The sequence below is a fragment of the Ruditapes philippinarum genome, unplaced genomic scaffold, assembly GCF_026571515.1.
Source record: "Ruditapes philippinarum isolate M1 unplaced genomic scaffold, ASM2657151v2 ctg4367_1_1_1_1, whole genome shotgun sequence".
Classification (NCBI taxonomy): domain Eukaryota; kingdom Metazoa; phylum Mollusca; class Bivalvia; order Venerida; family Veneridae; genus Ruditapes; species Ruditapes philippinarum.
Genome location: NW_026859066.1, coordinates 321,152 through 345,812, shown reverse-complemented (window position 1 = coordinate 345,812; position 24,661 = coordinate 321,152). Strand labels below are relative to the sequence as shown.

General features: G+C 31.7%; 1 protein-coding gene across 1 annotated transcript; it reads right to left on the bottom strand.

Annotated features, from left to right (window-relative positions):
• Positions 1–4,204: 4,204 nt before the first annotated feature.
• On the bottom strand, positions 4,205–23,074 carry LOC132755044 (uncharacterized). The gene is made up of 29 exons (XM_060745835.1): positions 22,920–23,074; positions 19,467–19,535; positions 19,153–19,253; positions 18,319–18,414; positions 17,855–17,965; positions 17,147–17,297; positions 16,831–16,985; positions 16,358–16,496; positions 15,844–15,958; positions 15,261–15,365; positions 14,773–14,981; positions 14,195–14,364; positions 13,764–13,911; positions 13,242–13,429; positions 12,337–12,505; positions 11,882–12,008; positions 11,334–11,510; positions 11,062–11,098; positions 10,283–10,407; positions 9,354–9,522; positions 8,964–9,023; positions 8,357–8,544; positions 7,921–8,107; positions 7,490–7,609; positions 7,010–7,164; positions 6,637–6,759; positions 6,293–6,407; positions 5,732–5,822; positions 4,205–5,509 (listed from the first exon to the last, which is right to left on the bottom strand). The coding sequence occupies exons 6-29, from the start codon at positions 17,203–17,205 to the stop codon at positions 5,377–5,379; spliced, it is 3,264 nt and encodes a 1,087-aa protein (XP_060601818.1). The 5' UTR covers positions 17,206–17,297; positions 17,855–17,965; positions 18,319–18,414; positions 19,153–19,253; positions 19,467–19,535; positions 22,920–23,074; the 3' UTR covers positions 4,205–5,376.
• Between the last annotated feature and the right edge of the window lie 1,587 nt (positions 23,075–24,661).

Below are 24,661 nucleotides of genomic sequence, written 5' to 3'. Positions count from 1 at the left end.
ACTAGACGAGTGAACAGCAACTTTTCCTTCGAATCCCGATAAAACATTCTTAATTTTTGGAAAGTGAAAGTAAAGCAAGTAAGTTTGTTGATAGTGTCTATGAAGTATTGAAAACTAATTCTAGTGTCTTGAAAAGTATTTACATTTACTAATGCGTGTACAACCCAAAGGGAATAGGTGTTGGATAGTGTAAAAAAGTAATTCTAAAAAGTATATACTATATAAAATTAAATATAGTCAAGGGGATGAACTCGCCGAATCGGCCGAATGCCACTAGTTCATTTTAAGTCAAAATTACAAAGTCATTCTTACGTAAATCATATTAAGCTGTATATCAAATTGCATCTAAATGACATCTCTAGACGTTGACAATAACATAATCGTCCAAACTTAAACCGTTTTTGGACAACAAACCGATATTTCGGATGGAATATCGTATTTTTGCCAGGTCGGACACAACCGTGCAACCTGTCCCCACTTGATTTTTAACGTGCGTGTAAAAACGCAATTCCGAACCATATCACTTTGGTACAGACAAAACAAGCGAATACTGAGAAAAAGCCTAACTGACTTAATTAAATGTGTTATTAAAGTGACTCAGATTAGTTATATTATATATTGATAGCTATCAGAATTGTTCAAACACTTGTCCTGCAAAACTCGAAGAATACAGTGCCACGTAGAACATTTTTCTCGTCATCTGGGATGCAATTTTGATACGAAATACAAATAAAATGAAGTGGCTAGAACTTTTACCAATTATTAACTCGTGTATTTCTATAACATTGAGACTCAAACTTAATAAATTTTTTACCGTAAGGTAAATGGTTGTCCAAATTTATCGTGCATGGAACATAATCCTAACCTACCCGTTGGCTAATATTTTACCGGGCTTGGTTAAAAATGAAATATTAACATTTTTTTAAATGTAATTGAGCCATTGACACAGTACTGGCGCCATCGGTGATGTGAGAGCCCTCGCAAATTTTGATATTGTTAAATTTCATGGACTACAGAATCACCAAATTGAATGAGAAAGGTTCTTTAATATCTACTTCACCGCTATATATATATGTAAAAGTATAAAATGCGTTATTTTCCTTCACTGATTGGATAAATTTTAAGTAAAAAATCAATGTTCTTTTTAATGTTATCCTTGGTGTAAAATTTTACAAGTAAATGTAAAAATAGTGTCTTTGATATACCAGATTATTTAATTTGCGTTTCAAAACTTGGTCCTTGGATGCATATTCTTTTATTGGTTTTCGCCGGTTTGGTGCGGTTAAGATCTTTCTTAGATTCAATGTTCATGTTTGACAGTAACTAGTGTTGCATTGCATTGGATGAATTTACTTTTAATTTTTAATCTGTTTTGTCCACCGCCAATATCCCACAATATAGATTTAATTGAAAGTCTGTATTGGCTCCATCACATTTGCCAATCGCAGTTTTTCGACCCTTTCCGTAAGTCTTCGGATAAGGACCTCGAAAACAATATTATGAATACACACAACGGATACGGTATTTCGGTCTAATCTACGCTAAGAAACTAAAAATGTGAACAAATAAACAAATATAAATTTCATGCTGGAAGTTGCTGACAAGTTTATTTCCAATATATCAAGTAAAAATCCACCTGATAAGTGAATTCATAGATACAAAAGCAAACAATGAATTATTTACATATTTATTGTTATGGTTGTAGAAACCGAAAATACAATATATCAACCTATTGACATTAAGTCGAATTTATTTAAAATTGTACATGAGTGGGCATCTTCAAATTAAAACTGGTTGTGTTATCAGACATATTTGCAATCATAATTGTACCGAAACAGACTTAATTTTCCTTTGGATGTCAATATATTCAATCGTTTTACATTATTGAATATAACACTCTCTGTTTCTGTTTACATTTGAAACCACGTTTTGGAACTACTATCAATAGGTTACCATAGAATGTAGCCGAGGACGTTCTGATTGTACATTTGCTAGGGCTCTTTCACATTTCCGATGGCGCCAGCACCTTGTTGCTGGCTCCATCAAATTTAAATAAATGTTTTTTTTTATTTTATTTTTTTCCAAGGTCTTTGAAATATTTATTGTGTAGAGCCAAATGTGAGGCAGGCAAAATGTTGCATCCAAGATAATGTGGATCAACATTAACTTTACGATAGAGAAATCATGCAAGTGGTGTTCTCTCTGAGAGAAAACAAAGAGTTGATTTTTAAAAGTTCTAGCAACGTCATTTTGGAGTTTCTTATCGAAATGGCATCAAAATGATGAGAAAAATATTTTACGTGGCATAGCATTCTTTGAGTTTTGAAAAACAAGCACTTTTAAAATCTGATATTTTAGAAATGCCAATGGCCCTAAACGATAGTGTCGAGAGATCTCATTTAAATATATCACCGACAAGTGAAAGAGTCAATGTTTCGTAGTATAAGGTTAATTGGGTCCTCTATTTTACATAATTATATCATAATTACGCTTTCTACATGAAGGAATAATATAATTTGGACGCAATATCACAGTACAATCTGAGCAATCTTATTTTGGCGTCCAGTTTACAGTCGAATGACCGATTAGCGTAGCGAATAGATCAAAATTAATGCCGTTATTGTAAGAATTGCTTTTATCAATTTTCATCATATTAAGAGCCATTTCAATATAAAGAATGTTACCTATGCAAGTGTGATAATATGTCTATTATTTTCACTGGACAAAAGCGATCAACAAGACAAAATAACGGTGCAAGGGCCTGATTAGACGAAGAGATAACGCTAGTATATCAATCTCTGAAGATGGCAGGCTTACTGCAATTCATATACATTTAAAGCAATGTGTATATTGTGTATATGTAAATACGATTTTTATTATATACCAATGCAAGCTTAGCTTACACGTCTCAAATAATTCTGTATAGAATGGCATACCGACATGTACTTTTATCACTTTTATTCATGATGATTGTATTTCATAAGATGTACATGTGATTTGGACTATGTTAAAGAACAAATTTCCTTCAACCAACTATGATCAGGCAAACATGCTTATAACAAAAGTGTATGTTGTTTGATTCCTCCCTATAATAGCTTAAATACAGTAAACGGGAGTAGTGTCTAAGTGTTACAGGTATCTGCGCCCTTATTTTGGCTTTGTTTTTTTTCTTTTGTTCGTATAAATTAAGTACGGGTTCAAGGTCTAAAAGTGTACTGAAATGTTTTCAAAATTTTCTCTCAATTAGGCGAAAATATGTTTCGAATAAATGACAGTCTTAAATAGATGTATATAGTGTATAATGATAAAACCTTAACTAACCCCTTAATGCAATATAAATAAATGTACAACAGAAATTATATACATGTATAACTTTATCTTGTAATGACATAAATGTTAGGGAGATAAAGCATGTATATTATAATATCATATGAAACTTGTACATGATATATTTGATATCTGAGTTATATCTGACAATAATTCGGAGTACATAAATGTATATCATAACAACGATATGTAAAACTGATCCTGTCTTAATATATACGTTATATGCGTGGTGTAACAATGAATTTTTAACGGGCAGATAATCTGTTCAATATCTTTATGATCAATACGGTAGCATTATGTCCCCTGTCTTATATTGTAATAAGGAGTTATAATTGGAATACTTCCATACTATAGATATATCATTGAAAGAAATACATAAGTTAAGCTCCATTTTGTATATTTTTATTTTCTCTCCCAAAATAATCTACGCACTCTTATAAGTATTTGTTCTAATTAGAATGTCTTTCCGTTGTCAGATTATTTTTCATCTTTAGAAGAATGTGATATGCTTATGATTATACATGTACTGACTGTATTTTGGTGTTAAAGTATGACAATGTATTAAATGTAATTTTCTTTAATGCATGCCTAAACAGTATTGCCTTTCATCCACCAACGAACGAAAAACAGGCTAAGAAAGATCGGCATTAAACAGACGTCCCTGACGAGACTTCTAGAATAATCCGGCATTGACGCTGAAATCTCGGACATATGGAATTATGGAAAATGAGCCAAAAAAACTCAAAACATGCACACAATGTTACGTAACAAAAATACATCTCTCCAGACAAATTATTAAAATATTTATTACTCTTGCCCTCGTACAACTGATCAAAAATCTAAATATCTATGGGGATAGTTATAAAATACAAAGAGAGAAAAGAAATAGTTTATTTCGTTATCTTATACATTTACAACAACTCATTACATACAGTATTTAATACAATAATTCTGTGGTCACATGACAAAAGCAAAGAAAACAAAAATGATAAAAAGAAGGATATTAAAGGTTTAACTCATGACACTCTAGAAAATTTGTTTCAAACGGAAATCAGACATTTGCAATAAAGTGAAAAAGAAAAGATCATCGCTACATCAATAACATTCATAGAAATGAAGAGTTCTAGGAAATAAAAAAACAACAACAAAAAAGGGATGTACAAATACAACGGCGTCAAAGTATAGTTTTAAAAATATGCATAGTAATTTGTACCTAATTACATTAAAAAGCGCATTATGTACTGGTAGTGACAGTTCTTGTCTCTTTTTATTGGCTACATCTATATATTTTCCTAGTTTTATTTTCTGATTGTTAGGAATCATAGAAGATCTAATATAGTAAAATTACGCTTGATAGATCTTCTTCGAATATCTTGATAACATGAAAAACTAAAATGAAATGATATTCATCTTCAATTTCTTCAGTTAAGTTACTTGATTGGCAAATATAATCTTTCATTTCTTTGTATTCTATTATGTCCTATCTTCCGGATTCAATCCTTAAGTTATGGACAGATATTCAAATTCTACAAATATTCATACGTATACCTTTGCAATTAATATTTCTTACATATGGTCCCAGACAAAAGTCTGTTTTGATATAACTATAAAAATTTGTTTATCACGATATTATTTCCTATGGCTGAATGCCATTTTGCTTAAAATAATCAGTAACTGCTTAAGTTCAGTCAAAAGGAAACTACTTTTGATAATACTTAATAAGAAAATTCTAAACTTCACATGTTATATTGTCATCAACACTTGTCCATGCGATGCATGACATTATAAATATATAAAGAGTTCTGTTATATATTTGTTGAAATTATTGAAATTAGTGTTGGTCAAATTTAATTATCTGTCTATTTTTTTTTTTCACTTTTTTTGGAACATGCCCATACAATATTGACACCCGCCTTAAAACAGGTATATTACCAGAACAAAAAAATGAACATTAAATGAATTCTTCAAAAGTCATTAGAAAATTGCTAATTTAACTGTAATTGATCCAGTAAACAGCTGCCTTCTTCTTCTGTCACTTGTACAGCATGATTATTTCTTGTAAAAGTAGTAGTCGTCACCAGGTGCCGCCACGAAAAGGTTATCTAGTTCTTGTCTAATGTCGAAAAATGTTGGTCTCTTGCTAGCTTCGTAGGACCAACACTTCTTCATGGTCGCATACCAACTGTTGAGTTTACATAGAAATATATTTAGGTTTTTTATATAAAGATATTTTAACTCCTTACTTTATAAGATTGACTTTCTTCAATTCTGTGCTTTTTTTGCATTAAAATCAAAAGCAAATGTCAGACAACTAATAATACCAATATTATGTATATCATGAAATCAAATGACAATTTTTTTAAGTGGATTTTTGTTTAATAGCATAAAAGGCAATATATCTTACGTGTCATCACATTGTTCCGGTTTGGCCAAACGTTCTCCTCTCTTAAGTCGTTTCGGAAGGTCAGTTCCTTTTCCAGTGTAAGGCGTGTCACCTATTATACACATTAATATTCGTGAGGTAAGAAAGAAATAAGATTTATCGTAAAAGAACACTATAATCTTTTTCAATTAACAGTTACTTTATTACAATAACTTTGTTTACCAAAACAGCAAAGCTCGGAATGCACGAGACAGATGAAACATATGTAAAGGGAGATTAGGCAATATCAATAGGTGCTGTTCAATAACATGCATTGTCTCCCCTGGTCTCTATCTATGACTTATCCCACGTAAGACAAGATATATTTTCTCGCAAGTCTGTCATCTTCATGTAAGCTTATTAAACCTTTTTGGTACTTCTGCTATGATACTATTTTCCTAACATATTAATGAGATTTTACAATTCACCTTATGTTTTCTGCTTATTTTCAGATTAAGTCCTAGAAATATATTTCATAATGACACAATTAATGACCGATTAATATATAAGCATATATTCTAAAAGATATGTTATATTTATTACCAAGAGAGAATATTTCCCACAACACGACAGCATAAGACCAAACATCGCTTTTCTCTGTTGCGTCATGGGTTGATTCCATGCATTCTGGTGCTACCCACTTGATTGGTATGCGCTCCTGAAATTGTTCAACTGATTGTACAAATTATAGTTTAACCTGGTCTCCTGTTTTTAATATCTTATTCAAATGTATATTCGTATTACGTGTGCTCTTCTTTGAAACAAAATAGCTCCTTCGATGACCGTTAAATGGCCCTTATTTTTCTCTGTTAAAACAAATATTTAGTGAATGACTGTATAAAGTTAATTCTTTACATTTACATTAGAATATCTTGAAATATGCATACCCTTTTCCCTTTCTCCGCATCACCACCATTTTCCTCCGAAGGTTGTGGTCCAAATCCAGCAATTTTAACCTCATTCAGGCATGTCACGAGAATGTTTCTAGCAGCCAAACGTCGATGTACAATCTTTATTAAAGATATGATTATTATATATATTTAAACAATGCATTATCATTCATTAAATAATTCGTATAATTCTGTTGTGGTTATAACGGCTCAACATTTCATGATAATAGTGATAAACTGTATACCTTTATAGTTTCATAAGTGTAAAGTTTTCGGCAAAACAAAAAAATAGAATATACCGACACGCTTACATATGGTATGTGTCGTGTATATAAACTCTCAATCAGAAATGATATCTTAAAAAAATTACCCCTTTTCCAGCAAGATATTCCATTCCTTTTGCAATATCAAGACCAAATCTGAATAGATTTTCTTGTAAATCCATGGTAATGTTGTTCTTACGCTCAACTAAATAATCCCTCAATGTTCCTTTCTCACAGTATTCCAAAATGATAAATGGTCCCACTACAATGAAAAGAATTTGAATAGAATTAATAAATTAGGCTGAACCAAAGCACATGCCAAAAATATCGATCAATTAGAGTTACATTCTTGAACGTTGCATTTAAATAATTAGTGAAATTTGAAATATTTCATTTGAATCTTTAGTTGCTATACTATATATAACGATTTTCTTATATGTATACCTATACAATGTACTTTTATTTACCATGAAAAATGGATAAGGTTAAATTAAATGTACCCTTACTCGCTTAAGATAATATAACTTCATTTGGTTAGAATTATATGTTCAGTATCTTTAAAAAAAAAATATAGAAATTCCACGCACTTGCATCATCATGTACAACAGCACCAATAAACGTTAGGACATTAGGATGTTTTTCCAGTTTTGTACCAGCAAAATTTATCTTAGCCTTCATTAATAACTCGTCTTCAGAGGTAAACCTTTCTACAATAACAGAAAAGGTAAACTGTTTTTATTAAGTATGTTTTATGATACAACATTTGAATATTTTTTACATGCAAAACAAATTTCAATACTATCTAAGAACAATACTATACGACAAAAAATTTGTGTTTTCCGTGTGCATTTTTCGGATGTGAGCTATTGCCGTGTTTTGCTTAGTTGAAAATCAGTTTTCGGAGAGATATTGTCAAGTTATGCTGAGTCGAAAATCTGTATATTTGGACAGCTATTTTTGAGTCATGCTTGGACGAAAATCGATCAAAGAGTAAAAGATGTCGAGCTATCTTTATTACCTTTCAAAGTTTTTGCTACAACAACATCCCCTGAACCTCTTCCTGTTTTAAGTTTGGCTTTATATATGTTGGCAAAATGACCACTTTTGATTAAAGTTTCAAATATGACGTCATCTCTGTTAATATGCCAAATTTGTGGCGTTCCCATGTCCATTCCACCATAGATGTATAATTCGCTCTGTCGATTCTAGCAAAAATTTAATACATAAACAATAAAACACATTAAGCTTTCTGAAGAAGTTATTGTATTGTTTTAGCGATTTAGTTTTATTAACAATGTAGTTCCTTAAACTTAATAGTTATTGTACATTTTATTTACACGTGTGTTTTAATTTTAAAACTTGTATTTTGCAACTTTACATCTGTTGGAATGAAATTATAAAATAAAGTATGGTTTGCGTCTGTTTGAAGCTAGATGATATCAAATATCTCATACGTCATATGCTACATTTCGTGAACGTGAACCGCCTTGTCTCGGACCATCTAGATCCCCGTACACTGTTTTTCTAACTTTTCTGCTGACAGCTCTTCTTACACTCTCTGCCTTTTGAGCAGGGTGTATATAGCCCCGTCGAACCAGGAGCACCATTATTATCACAACAATAACAATGAGCGCCAACATGGCTGAAAACATCAAAAACTAATTCATGAAAACAATCATTTTATGAAATATTCGTCATGATGGGTTTCGTTCAATAAATATTCAATCATTTATTTGTTTTCTTTGAGTTCCTTATCAGTTACTAATTATTTCTTCTTATGTATGATTTTATTGATTAACCTGTCCATGCTCTGCCTTGTGTCCTGCTCTGTTTTTGTTTTGGGTCCTTCTTGGCTCCTTGCCACTGGCTCTTGTTGCTTGGGGGTTGCTTTCATTGAGCGCAGCCTTTCCTTGTTGATCTTGTTTATCATATTTTATCAATATCAAGAGATGTTTACAGACGACACAAATTTATCATGGTAAGATTCTTTATTTGAATTATACATGTAGAGTATTATGGAGAGTTATAAACACATTTCTTATAGATTAAAGTGAAACTTACAAAGAGTAACTCCTACAATAACTCCGGTACTGCTTCCAGTGTCGCCGGCATCCGGTGCAGCTGTAATAAAATCAGGTAAGTAAATTGATATGTATCAAATATCAATACCAAGGGCTAACTTATTGAATTGTTGAGTTTACTGTCTTTGAATCAAAGACAAACTATTGAAAATATTTGTAGGAAAAATATTAACAAATGTCTGAAAAATGTTTGAACATTGATAAAACTGATAACAGTAAAATGACGAACAGATATTTTGACATAAGTATTAAGTCATTATTAATTTCCCTTACATATTTATATAATTATTGAACTGATGAGATTCAGTGAGAAATAAAGTTAAGCATGTAACGACTACTTGAAAGAAAGTATAAACAAAATATCTCTTACGTGTTTTTACTTTTAATGATACACCTGTTGACTGCACACTAGAGGCGTTTGGCATTTTCAATTCGAAATTAATGAGGTATTCGGTGACAGCATCCAGACCAAGTATATCGAAGAATTTTGCTGTTCCAGGAGCATAAAATGTCTGGAGTTTGATTTCCTCGTTGGCTTTCTGTAAATACAATAAAACGTTATTTCTATATGTGAAGGCAGAACACAGTATTGCTTTATATAGAGAAACACTTACAACTGGTATCCTAAACTCATGACATGACGTTCAAAGACAATACGTATACTTTGGTCAATACGGAAGGTCAAGGTTTCTTTATATGCAACAATCAATTCTATGTTAACACTCCTGCTACATACATCATTGATTTACATGTACAATTATCATGAGGACTGAACTGTCCACTCAAGACAGGCTATAATCTCGGAACCTTAAAGATGTAGGAATACATTTTAGATCTTCACATGTAAAATGCAAGAACAACAAAATCTAATCTATAGGTCACTGCAAACTTTACAAAACAATAATACCTTTTTCCGATTTCGATCCATTTTATGAGTGCGACCTAAGGCTGTACAGTCAAAGAAATCTTTGACATAATAACAAATTTTAAATTGTATTAGCATTCAGGGTTGGACGCTACAATCAATTATGTGAGTTAAACATTAATAAGTTTGCAATGAGTGGCATTTCATGCACAAAGAATTAATAGCTTGGCCCTGACGGAATTTGAACCCTCTTCACCATTAAACCTTTAGAGACTACAAGTCCGACATATAAAACACACGGCCATGCCTCAATGTTTATGAATTATACTAGTACTGATTTTAGAATAATTTCCATATTTATGGACAAAGTTTGGAAATATATTGACTATGTTGTCTGTTTTGTTACAAAAACATACAGGACATCACAGCGTTACCTTTCTAAGAAGTACCAAAACAATTTCAGCTCTGCCATAACAGGAAGTTTTCTCTGGAAGATCCCAAGCGACCCGAAATCCTGACGAAGTAGGGGATTCTATGCGTATGTTTTCAGGGCCGCTATCTAAATTTGAAAGCATACTATTTAAGAGAGATTTCAATCTATAATAATTTAAAAGAATATATTCTATTCAAGATTATTAAAAATAATTGAATTGTATCAAACAATATGTCAACTAGTGCATAAAAGGTGTCTAATAGCATTTGAGCCTCGTCACGACAAAACCAACATAGTGCGTTTGCGACCAGCATGGATCCAGACCAGCCTGCGCATCCACGCAGTCTGATCAGGATCCATTCTGTTCGCTTACCAAGCCTATTACAAGTAGAGAAACTGATAGCAAACATCATGAGTCCTGATCAGCATGCGCGGATGCGTAGGCTGGTCTGGATACATGCTGGTCACAAATGCACTATGTTGGTTTTGTCATGACGCGGCTCATTTATTATTTTGAATAAAGGGGCGTCAATGGTCTAGTGGTTAATGTTGTTGACTCGCTTGTCCCTCACCGCTGTGTATTTTTCGTGTCAGGAAGCAAGATTACGGAACTTCGGTGGTTCTACTCAGGTGCCCATTCGTGCCTGAGAAAATAAAACATATTGAAGGACACCTGAGGTATTCCTCCACCAGTAAAGCATGACCTGTGACATACTGTGTTGGTGTCATGTAAAACCAAACAAAAAAAAAGAATGAAGATTGTTTTACATGTACACTCACATTTTTCAAGCCCTTGAAGTTTGTTCACTGCACCGACCTGGATAAAGAAACGATAGAAAAAATATCATAATCAAAATGTTTAACATATTTGTCTCATTGTTTTGTAATTGCAATAATGGATATGCAGTATTTTGTACCGATTGTATATCTTTTTATTAATTTCTTTGATATATTTCTTTTCAGGCTTCCTTTTTAAAAAAATTTTATCGATCTTATTGGTTTATTGGTTCCTACTTGTCCTGAATAGTAAAGTGATTATTTCGTTGACTCACATCAAACATCGTGGATCTGGAGAGCAGCGCTTGGTTATATGCGGTAACTTCAACAGAAGCTGTACTACTATCTAGATCACTCTTACTGACCAAAAACCAACAGTTGTCCAAGTACAAGGTCTGCTTTGGTATGAAACACATGTTTTCTACGATATCACACAGAGGATCATTCATGTTCTGGAAAAAAATGAAAAGATCAACACGGGAAAGTAACATTCACTAAACGCATCCCCCAACAACACCCAATCGCACATGACTATCGGCTATGGCACCCTGCAGAAAACCATCATACTGTTACATCATACGTCTCTAGAAAAGCAAAATGTAAATTATTCCGGTAATGATTTATCATTTACTGTGAAAAATAATATTATTTGCTGTGAAAAATAATATTATTTGCTATCTTTACCTAATATTTAACAATCTCATTTCGTTGTTGGTGTAATAAATGCTTATGGCTGTTTTTGTTATAGTTACATGATCATAATTGTAATAAATATTAATATTTGGCATGTTCTCGCAACTAAATTTTTACAAGCAAGACTTACATCAGACATGGCCGCTGGTATAAAACCTTCATATGTTTTTCTAGGCTGTTGATTACCAGTTTTGACTATGATAGAAAATCCAATTTTATGAACTCCACTTTCAGCGTCTGCTGCAGTGAAATCAGCCCTGAAATACGTGTACAACAAGCCGACTTTTAATTGACATTCAAACAATAATATATGATATTAGATAAATTCTGGTTAAAATAAAGATCTCATAGATTTTATGCATGAACGTCATTGTAGCAAAAATATAGATTTTATAGATAAAGATATTACAAAATGTTTATGTAAAACTTGATAAAGCTTGATATTACCACCTTCATTTGTGTGAAAACATACACAAAACAATATTGACAAGAATAACAAACAGATTCATCCTTTTGTTTTCTCCATAACATATGTAACAATACATAGATATTTAAATGTAATATTTTTTTTAATACATTCATTACCTCGATGTGTAATTATACTTTGATTTTTCTATGTTTGGTTCAAATTTATGATCATCTCCGCTTTGAGTGGATATGAGTGGTGGCGTTTTATCGAAAGTAACAACTGTACTATCAGATTTCACATTGCCCATAATGTCTGTTGCCCGGACCCAAACACGAACTCGGCTTCCTGTTAAATGACATAAATAATTCTAAGATAATGCTGTTTCTCTTTTTCGAATCAAATTTATATTTTATATAATTATAGAATAGGTGCGAAGTTGTTTTATTTTCTTAAAAGAACCAGAAAATTGTCCTACACTTTAAAGGTTTGTAGTTTTTTTATAAAAAATATTCGCTTTTTTTTGTTGCACATTAAACAACAGGTTTTTTCCCTTAGAAAACAATTATATTACGTAAAACTGTACTTTACAAATTAATCCAAAAATCAGATATGTGTTATGGAAATATACATGCATTCAGAAATGCCTTTCAATTTAAACACAAGTAAATATTGTTCAAACTTATAAGGTAGGTATGAGTTTTATATAGAATAAATTATGTTATGTTCTAAAAGTATGTTAAAGAAAGAAATTTATAATGGTTAGTTTATAATATGTAATTGCTACGTATAAAAAATAAATTTTAAATTTGCCGTTTCTTTCTCTCTCTTTTTTTAAGAAAAAATGAACAATTTTCATCTATCAGATACTGATTATTTCTCGTTCTCGTTGCTCGTCAGTAGCCGATACATATGAAACATTAATAATAAAGTTCGCCTCTCTTTCAGCATCTTTTTCCCCTCAAATCAATACAATATTAAAGTTTAAAACACAGCTAATTGTTCACCGCTGCATGCCGTTTCCTTTATCATTTAACAGAACAATTTACATGCGGGTAAGAAATAAGTGGTGTATATTATATACCATCAGCAAGCTTTAAATGCAGTGTTGTGTGTTCTTTAAATGGCTCCACTAGTGACCAACCAATCTGTGGTTCCTTTTCATCTAAGGTCAATTCTTTTGCCCACTCAAATTTAACAACTCCATGAAAGTTTTTAATGGCATCTCGTTGTCTCTTTCCTTCATGGTCGTCCAGGGAATCATTCACATATCTATAAAAACGAAATAGACCTTCGTTTTCAATCTACTACATGGTGCAACGTTAAAGAAAATGACAAATTATATGTTAACATAATTAAAGGATTTATGCACTGTGCATCATGCGTTTGTTTTAACCGTGTTTTACCTTATAATATCAAAAGTACTAAATTACAACACGACATCTACAAACCAGAAGAAAGTGAAAACAAAGCAGGTGCCGAGATTTTCCTCGTAGGAATGTGTCTTTTTCTTAATCTTCAAGGATTAACATGCATGTATTTTAATAACGAATTACGCATATAGATTATACTGATTCAAATAGCATTTTAAGAAATATGATGTTACTTTTGACTATAAAGTACGCCATCGTCTTGGATTTCTTTAAATTGAGTCGGATAAGGGTCAACTGGATATAATAACTTATTGTCTTCTATTATTGTATTGATGAAGTGATTTGACCAATCAACATCGATTTCTATATCATCAGTGTCACCTGAAAATATCAAACGAAATGAAGTTGCAATCTAATGTGTCGTATTTTGGTCATGATGTAGTACAGTAAAAAGGCTTCTTTGGCAGGGATCGCCTTTGTCAAGTTCCCCTGTATATATAACAGTTTGCTTTCAATATATTGCGATTAAAATACGAGCCCCTCGTACTAGAGTATTTATAAGTTTCCACAAAGATATAACACACTGTATATCTGAACTTGAAAACCTTTGTCATTTTTTTCAATAATTTCATAATCTTTAATAATGAAAAGATTCTGAAGGTACCATTTAAATCAGATGTTTGCCACCTGTATCCGGTTTCTGCAACAGCCGAACTTACATACAGCTTTCCATCTGGCCTTGTGTTGAGGGTTATGTCAGACTTGTCATCGAACAAAACGAGCCTTCTAGCTATTCTTGAGTTGTTTGCAACATCTCTAGTTTCCACTAACACGCTATTAAAGTCAAAGAAGACATGTCAGTGCACGTTAAAATATGCAGGTATGTCATAAGTAACAATGAATGTTAAACATATTTTACCTATTATTAATTCCAACCCTGTGTTTAGTATTCCATATTAGCATAATTGGAATATGATAGCATACTTGAAAGATAGAAACGTTTAATTTCCTTAATGCATTTAATATAATATATAGTAAAAAAGATGCAAAGGCCTATAATAGTTGTACATATTCTAATGCAGCAGTCTCAGAGAGTAAATAGTTAGTGTTTGTCAGTAAATGGGTTGTGTTATTCAATAAATACGCAGTGTAGGTCAGTATATAGGTATTGTACGAGTAAATACGAAGTGTGTATAGTTCAGTAAATAGATAACGTATGAATAAACAGATAGCGTGTCTTACGAGTACATGCCGGGCTCCTTTGGTCTAAATGTTGGATAACTAATGTTACCACGGTTGTGTGGTATGGTGACACTATAAACAGGTTTTAATGGTTCTGCTTCAACCAAATTGTTGTAAATATTTGGAGCCAGTTTGAAAACTTCTACGTAATATTCCCAAATGCCTGAAAGCTCATCCGTCCATCCAGACCAATACATTTCTATTGGATCCTATTTAATATGTCAGTATTAACAAATAAATATGAAATACTTTTATTTACAGGAATATAGAAGAATGCAATGCACTTAATTATTAAATATAATTTAAAGGCAAACATTGTAAAAATATGATTTTGATAACAAATTTAAAAAGTTTATGATTTAAGCTGATCCTAAAACATCATGAATAATTTAACATTCTAACATTTGAAATTCCCAATCTTTAAATCTTTTAATCATCAGTAAAATATAAAGCATTGACTGTATAGATTTGTCTAAGAATTAACTCACTTTTGTGAATTCGTTCTTTATTCGAAGTATAGATGGATCTGAGGAAGTGCATGGTTGTATTTCCGTGCAGTGTTTAGGTGCAATGAAGTCGAAGTTGAACTGTACCTTTTAAATAATGGGATTGAATAAGATCAAAATGAAAGGTTTAAGAGTAAAAATATATATTCAAAAACATTTGAAAAGTTAAACATCAAGGTAATGCATCTTACAGAATATTTAAGGTATGATAAATAAATCAACTTCTATTAAAGCTGGATAATTGCTAGAGGAAACCCTTTAAAGTATCGGTGTGAATAACAACCCAATAAGAGCAAAGTAATACAATTCCTGTATATTTTTATACATAAATAAAACCAAGTAGAAATATCTTTAAATTCAATTATAAAAGACTTTATAAAAGAAATTTAAGCAATGAATAACTTCATGACTTAATTGAAACTAGACAAAAAAAAACAATTATATACTTATAACAACGTACACCTGACAGTTTGTCCTGTAACTATTAACTTCATATTTAATCTTTTATTATCCCAATAAGTTGTATGCTATTTACATATAAAATATCCTGTACCAAAAGTTATACCTCTCTTATATCTTGTAATCCCACATAATGTTTGCGAGCATAATTCTTACTCTGATCGTCAATATTGACTAATTGCTGAAATCCTCCAGATGATGACTTGAATTTAACGTTCAACCTATAGAGGAAAAGCTTCAAACTTGTAGTTTACCTTAATAGCAATCACATAATTGATTACCTATGGTGCACGTGCATGTAATACCAGTGATGCACGTGCCTGTAATAGTGGCTTCAAAATTTGCAAGTATATTGATGCAGAAACAAAAATACTAAGAAGATACCGCAACCCTTACCATCCTCAGACAACAATATAATGGACAAGATGAGTAGATTTCATAAGGTTTTCAGGTTAATGACAAAGATCAGTGAGTGCAGCATAATTGTCAGTATAAAGTTTACTCTAGAGAATTGTGGATATTAAACGATTAAGAATTTGGCAGCTATAAAGCACGCCATCATAAGTGAAAAATTACCTACTGAAAGTGTTTTGTTTCTTTAAATGCCAAGTATTTCTTACCAATCTCCATGTTCAATCAGTGTCTTGAACTGATCATCGTCTATTATACAGGTTGCCAGCTCAGTTTCTGGATTGTCCTTTGAGAAACCACCCTCACATTTGTAGGCTTTAAATGATCCTTCGTCTCTAATCGGACCTTCTACATTGTTAAATGAACTTAATCATATATATCATTCATGAAATGTATAAAAATATAATCATAAAAATTCAACATAATGTTTAACATAGGTGAGCTTCAAATGTTTATACATTTCTGAAGGCTATTCTTTAAATGATAAATCATTATCGGTTATTAAAAGAGAAATTTGAGTTTCTAACAGAAACAGGGTCTGTATTTTTTATGCTATTTTAATGTTTTTATGACTTCCGTAAGAACACCGTTTGTCCAGATTTTCCTAATCCTTTCTGGTGATATTCATTGTAGACATGTTTTATTAGGGCTAACATATTTTATTATAACACAAATGACTTACTGTTTCTGGCAACTTTGCTGACATTTGCCTCAATTATACTCTCTACAATTCCAATTTCCGACTCATGAACATATTTTGGCCTTTTGGGGAGGCCTTCAGGAGGATCGAAGAATGTTTCATATTCAAAACGTAGATTGTTAAATCTCTTTTGATTGCTGAAAGAAAAGTGTGGTATCAAATTATTGAAATAAATGAAAAGTTTATTGTCAAAATTGAAATTACAAATACAAATTAATTGATTAAACAAAGAATAGCCATGTCATGCAGAGAAATGTATTTCATATAAGTTTCTGATAAAGATAATTATTTAATCTACCTCCAAATAATTTCCAGTTGACCGGGCTTTTCTTCCTCCAGACCCTCTAATATGAACATAAAATCAACTTTATCATCAGTTCTTCTGATATGAGACAATGTCACGTTACTCCTGCCGACATTTGGGCGTAGTTCTTCACGTGTAGAATCAACTGTGATATAAATTACATGGAATTCATAATTGAACTAATTTAGAAACTTATCATATGGTATTTTCATAGAGAGATTTTTAGAGTGAACATAGAGGACAGAATAACATAAATGATATTAAAGGTAATCTATTCAGTTTTATAACATTCCAGTATCAATGTTTCTAGTCTCACATAAATTATGGATCCTTGAGTAATAAGGGTTTTTATAAAGTTTACTTCCCCGAAATAGGTTTAAGTTCAGAAGGAAAGTTCTATGATAACTACGATATGTACAAGATTGTGGTAACTACTAAATTTTAAATTACCTCATTTTCATACAAAAATATCACATGCAGGCGATAGGGGGGGGGGGGGGTGATTGGTAGTTTGGATTTATCAATGTCATTTGATCAAACAATATATTGTATATGCAACATTTTCAATTTTGTCGTTCAGATTTCCATTTAACTATTTTAGTTTAATTGCATAATAACCTAATATTTATATTGTTTTCTAACTATACTGTTCGCTTTTACTTTTATGTATCGTATGTAAAGATGTAGGTAAATATTACTCACATATTATACAACCATCGTCGACATTCTGACTCCTGAAGCCAGGTTCACATGTACAATCGGTACCCCCTGTGCAGTTTCCAGGATAACAAGGCCGTCTCTAAGAACACGTCACTGTAATATAAAACGTGATAAGTCTAAATCAATTTAATGATCGTTTCATAAGTATTCAAAAAAAAATCTTTTTAACCTAAGTTTGGAAGTTATTTTCACATTCCCTTCTTTAATTGTGGAACTAAACTAATGTTTGATAGTCAGGATGTCGCAATAAAAGAAACATCCGATATAAAGTGACAAACATTTCAGCCATTTAACATAATACAACAACTAAAAAATCATTAAATAAATAATTTACATCTATCTTTGGTCGCAAATAAAAGTAGAAATTCCTTTCAATTCAGTGTTATGAATTATCAATTATAATGATTAGTTTTATTAAATAAAGTTATGGATGGATAAAAACTTACATGAAGCGCAACCCTCTCCCTGAGACCAAGATGGACATGTACATTGGTTGGGCAGTGTACAACTTCCACCATTCTGGCATGACGGGCGACAGATAGCTTCAAAAATAATTGCAGTATAATTTCTATGCAGACTCTTATAATTTCATATGAAAAACAAAATTATCTAGTTATCAAATAAAATGTCTCTGTATCTAAATGAGCCGCGTCACGACAAAACAAACATAGTGCGTTTGCGACAAGCATGGATCCAGACCAGCCTGCTCATCCGCGCAGTCTGATCAGGATCCATGCTGTTCGCTTACAGACCCTATAACAAGTAAATAAACTGATAGCGAACAGCATGGATACAGATCAGACTGCGCGGATGCGGAGGCTGGTCTGGATCCATGCTGGTCGCAAACCCATTATGTTGGTTTTGTCGTGACGCGGCTCAAATCATTTTTGTACAATTGATGTCGTAAATGTACTTTTTAATTCGTTGGATTGTTGCATCACATACTGTGAGTTTTAGTTCAAATTACTGATTCAAAGTTCAAACACGTAGTTTTTTGTACACTTGGACTTCTCGCTCGTTAACCAATGAAAGTGTTACAAAATTATTCAATATAAACATCATGTGTGTAATTTCAGTCATGTAATTTGTTAGATGATAACTGATGGTATCTATGTGTATGCGTGCGTGCATGTGTGTGTGCGTGCTTGCGTGCGTGTGCGTGAATGTGTGTGTCTTTTTTATACTATTGTCTTACTTTACTTCTATTGTCAAATTAACTCATTTTAAAAATACATTCAACATTTTCTGACATTATTATTTTTGTGAAATAGAAAACCTACGTATGATACAGTTTTGGTCTCCGTTGTGACTCCATCCTGGTTGGCACATGTATTGAGTATAGTAAGTAGTCCGCCAGTATCCCCTCCAAAACGAGCATCCCCTAAAACAGCACATGTACTTACATTAAATTAAATCATAGGACAATTGCAATCCAGTTAAACTATATTAAAACAGTAGTATAATAATTGATCAAGTAAACCTAATTCAATGGTATAGAGAATAAAAAGTAATCACATTTACTAAAATTAACTAAAATCGATGCTATTTCGGAGTATATAGATTATTACATGATTGCTAACAAACAGTAACTTACCACCATCTGTACCAGCAAGTACAGTATGACACCCAGTATCTCCTGCTTTTTCTTACTTTTTGAAAATTACTGAAAATTGAAAAGAATTACAATATTAAGACAGAGCTATATCTAACCTCGGTAAGACATAGAGGATATTTGTTTGTTTGTGTGTAAGATGAAATTTAATTTTATTTCATCGAGTGGCCTTTAAAAACAGTATTCTCACGAGTGGGGTAGCCACCAGTGAGAATACTGTTTTTAAAGTTCACGAGATGAAATAAAATTACATCTTACACAACAAACAAACACATTTTCTTTTTATCTTATGCTTAAAAACAAGTTAAAACGGAAAATTCCTTAATATAAACTTTAATATTAAATTTGTTTTCCCCATTGAGAGCCTCATTTAGTCGAATTTCTTATTAAATACAAGAAGTCTTGGGCTGAAAAATAAGTTCGACAATCAACATTAAATGGTGGTGATATTAATCATTTTATTAAAAAAAAATATAAATAATCGCTTGTTTTAATAATAAAAACAAACAATTAATTGTAGTAGGAGAAAAAGTCCAACCATCCATCCATATTTCTGTTACTGCAAATTTATATTAGACCTGGCTTTATGAAATGTAAGCGGTCGCCATTTTTATAAGTTGTGTATTTCACGGGAGGAAAATAATTGTGTTTGATTCAGAGGGATATCATTTGAATTTGTTAGTCATACATCTTTTTTTTAAAGAAAGAAGACTTATTTGAGGATTGTAACAGACAATAAATAAGTGTTGACAGATGTGTAAACATTCAAAAAGCGGCAAGGAAATTGGAAAACTTGGAATTGTTGAAACTTGAAAGGCTGCCTTACGAACGCTGGGTTGTTTACTTATTCTTCGGACTGATGGCTGTCATTGCTTTTCATGATTTAATAAAGCATACGACAGTTATTGCTAGTAAGATACTTAAATATGCCCAAGTGTCATCAAAAGCAGTTTTGCATGTGGAAGGAATGTGTTTTTCAGACTGTAAAAATGAAACAAACAAAAAATAGAGACGATATTTGGTGATTGGTAATTTGAATGAATAGAAGTTAGTTTTCTTGTTTTTATTACTTTTGACATTTAAGCTTTTTATCAATTTCAGCTTTGCTTTTCTCTAAACAGCCTGACATTGTCAGAATTGTCAGCAAAAATAAAATTGAGGTACTACATGGGGAAAATCTTAAAAATGTAGTTTCGTCATTGAAAAGTGTGAAATTAAATTTTCACTGTGAAATTATCAAATATAATTTTCACGGATAAATCAGTAATCCACTGAAAAGCATAAAATAAAACATTATTAATGTCATTCAATTACAGTATGTGACCATATAAACCTGATCATCTGTAGGATTAAAGTGTAATGAAAGCATACAAGTCTACGTTCATTAAATTAATTTAATCCAAGCGAATAAGACCAGCAAGAACCATTATTCAAATAGTATCTAAGATTTATTTGGCATTGCTAACTACGAGAAATATGATCTATATATATATATGCATAAAGTAATCAAATACCTTATGGTTAAACACTGTGAAAATATTTATCTAAGTTTTAAACTTACGTAAATTAATTACAAACAAATGGGCTTCTGTGAATTTCATATCATTTTGTTATTGAAATACACATTTATACCATTAGATCGGATAACAATCGGCCTTTAAAAGTATTTGATTGGCGTCATTTTTCATAACAAAATTACATACATTTTGAATAAAACCCAGCAAGTCGTTAGTAAAAGCTGTCTCAAAATAATTTCCTTAAAGAAATGCCTGTTCTTATGTAATAAAGGACAATAATTTAAAAGTTTACAAGAGCCAAGAGTTCGTATGCATTGCATCACTAATTAATGCTACATGTATGCACCTTTTACATTTCAATTAAATACCTAAAGTACTTAAAGAATTAGGGTCAAACCGAAATCAAAGGGAAATAGCTCAGAAATTATCAAGTGAAGAGTTAAAGTTCCTGCATGTCTTACCAATAGACCTTTTTAGAACATGGTCAGTTGCTATGAAAATCGATCGGAAGTGGTATTTTCTCGCGCATGGGCAAACTGCGTAGGGCAAAAAGAGCATCCCCTTTCATAAAAATATAGTAGAAGATCATAGACAATTCCGAGTTAGTTTAAAGTAAAAAGTAGAAAATCTTAGGAAATAGCTTTTAGCAAAAACATAAAAAAATGTCTTTATAGATTTGTGGCCAAGTTTGCCATAAATAGGCATGGAAAAATTAAATATTCCCTCTTACGACCATGGACCTGACATTGACATTTACATTGTTGTAAAAAAAAATGCGAAAGTTTATTTATTAGCACATAAAGATGTCAACATAATTGTTGTTGAAATATTTTGTGTAAAAATTAAAGAAATTTTAATAATATATATGAAATCGAGGTTAATTATCATTTTGAAAAAAGTCAGAACACGTGGTAATGAAGTTTAAGTTTTCAATTAACCTGATTTTATCCTGTATCCGACGAACGGCCAGATAGACAAGCGGACAGCCGACCAGACGAACAGCCGAGCGGCCAACGTAAAATAAACTTAGGGTGCACTTGATTTCTAGAATATTTCTGTATACTTACTTGAATACTACTTACTTGATGACAGTATTGATATACTTCTGATAATAAATTTAATAAAATGTAAACCCTCGTATGGTAACAATTAAAACATTTTTTGCAAATATTGATATCTAATATGTTAAAACAATAATTATGTAACATATTGCAAATTTTCTTTTGTAACTCAGTATACATAATCCTACTGTTTATTACTTGAATGACAATACGTTATACGGCTGCGAATACGAATATCTTTTTTACTTTTTTAACTGAAGGACATTAATTCACAACAAAAATATAAATTTCGATACTTTCATTCCTCTTTTTGTTTGTCTTCTAAATTATTTCATTTGATTTATTTATTTACTGCCTTATAGAGTTATGAGCACTGTTATATCTTTAATTGGTTTAAACATATTTATTCCCAAAAGTATATAATATTAATAATAATAATAATAATAATAAAATAATAATCATAGTAATAATAATAATAATAAACAAACATACTAATTATGTTTACATAATGGAAAATGATTAGAATGAAAAACAAGTCTTATAGAATTCTTCTCCTTCTTCATCTATTATTATCAATAATATGATTTTTTACTCCATTTTTTTAAGTATTATTCAAGGTACACAGGAGCGCAGCTAATGAAACGGTAAACTTAGTTTCTCTTCGAAATGCAGTATATGCAGACTGACCTTTACAATCAGCGTCTAAAGATTGGAATATAACAAGAAGAAAAAAATAGATAAAATATTTTTTTTATTTTATTTATTTTTTTTTGTTAATTCTACGGTATTTGTAAAATTGTTATATGTATAAATGAAATGGAACTAACAGCAATATGGTAAATAAATATTTGACATACCCCTTCCAAGCATCCGTAAACTCCAGGAAAACAACAAGAAAAACAAACACTGCGACAAAAACACTAATCTTTTTCATTTTTTTACGTTTGCTTCTTTTTTCGACAAGAAGCCTCCGCTGTACTGAGCTTTGGGCGGAAGTTTCTGTAGATATATGCTTTGACAAGGAAGTTTTAGCTTATTGAGGGGATATTTGGTTTTTAGGGTGAATAATAAGAGATAAGATTCAGACACCGCCCCATATTCTTTCACATCTTTTGATGTGTGAGGTTGCAAATTTCACTACTGCGCATAAGCTATCCAGTTTTATGATACATTTGAGCCGCGTCACGACAAAACCAACATAATGGGTTTGCGACCAGCATGGATCCAGACCGCGCAGTCTGATCAGGATCCATGCTGTTCGCTATCAGTTTCTCTACTTGTAAAAGAGTTGGTAAGCACTATGTTAGTTTTGTCATAATGCGGCTCGTTTATTTTCCTTGACACTTACCAGAAGTCGTCACATTTTATTCCAAAACATCACTTTATCAAATTATCGAATTTATTTTAATTTCTTTTTTAATTAATTAATTTAGTCATGTTGCCACAATGATTTTAATTCATTAGTTAACTTCAAATTGCGTGTCACGAAATATATATGACTATACCTTCAGTTTAAATAGGCCTTTAGACGAAAGAAGGGTTGAGACTATAATCCGGGCACGTGGCGGTTACACACGATATTAAAATTTGGCTACATAATTTAATTTTATGTTACGTAATCGTCAACATTAACCAAAAATATCCACCGGTAAATGTTTTGTAAGCGCTCCAACACCATACTTGTTTTTGGTAAAAAAAAACACAGTTGCTTATGCTTCAATAATTTGGTTAAGAATTAACTAAACTCATAAAGTTTATGATTACCAAATTAGTATCGGTACTTATCAAATTACTATTTCTTAGCTCAATTAAGTCGTCATATCACCAATTTTGAATTTCCGGGGTGTACTTAACTTATTTCAAGGTGTATTTAATAAATCTACACATTTTTTTAACTGTTGTATCGTACTATTTATTACTCGAACTTGAATACTGTTTAACAGCCCTAAGATTGTTTATTGACAGCCGTCTGTCATATTCTACTTCATATTCTACTTCATATCTAGTGTCTCGTTTATATATTCTCAACAGACGATACACATACAACGCTTTCTACGGAATGGCATGATACTGTACCAAAGAGATCTGCTTATGCCCGTGAAAGATTTCATTTACTACTGTAGTTCTATTCTGCATTGATTTGTTTGAGCTTTATCAAACAGAATGTCATCCGTGTCTATATCATGTTAAAGGTGATAATTTCAATTCCGAATTAATAATGTTAGACACACATGTATATATTGCTCATCGGGGCTAGCTTACCCTTCCAACAATCTATAAGCAGAAGTGATAAAGCAACCACATTTTGCGACTCTAAACATGGCAGTGCATATATTTTGACGTGACGTTATTTGCGGTACACAAAACATGTATAGTGTAAAGACGCGCGGATAGCGTTGCACTAGAGGCGCGTCAGTGAAAAATGATTCTTTGCACTTTAAACAGTCTTTATCTTGGGTATGTGATATATGTGTTACACTCATTAAATATCATCTATTCATTGAACACATGGAATAAAATATTATGCTCACCAGAATCTCGAATAATATAATTTTATACAACTCGTTCAATAAATTAAGTAATGACGATTTGGCATGTT

Excerpts from the sequence above, each read along its gene's own strand:
- LOC132755044 (XM_060745835.1), bottom strand. The coding sequence starts at position 17,205 with ATGTTCATATTAGAGGGTCTGGAGGAAGAAAAGCCCGGTCAACTGGAA. Across the intron at positions 12,506-13,241 it reads GCATTTAAAGCTTGCTGATG|GAAGCCGAGTTCGTGTTTGG; the intron begins GTATATAATATA and ends GTCATTTAACAG. Across the intron at positions 5,510-5,731 it reads CCGGAACAATGTGATGACAC|TTGGTATGCGACCATGAAGA; the intron begins GTAAGATATATT and ends TAAACTCAACAG.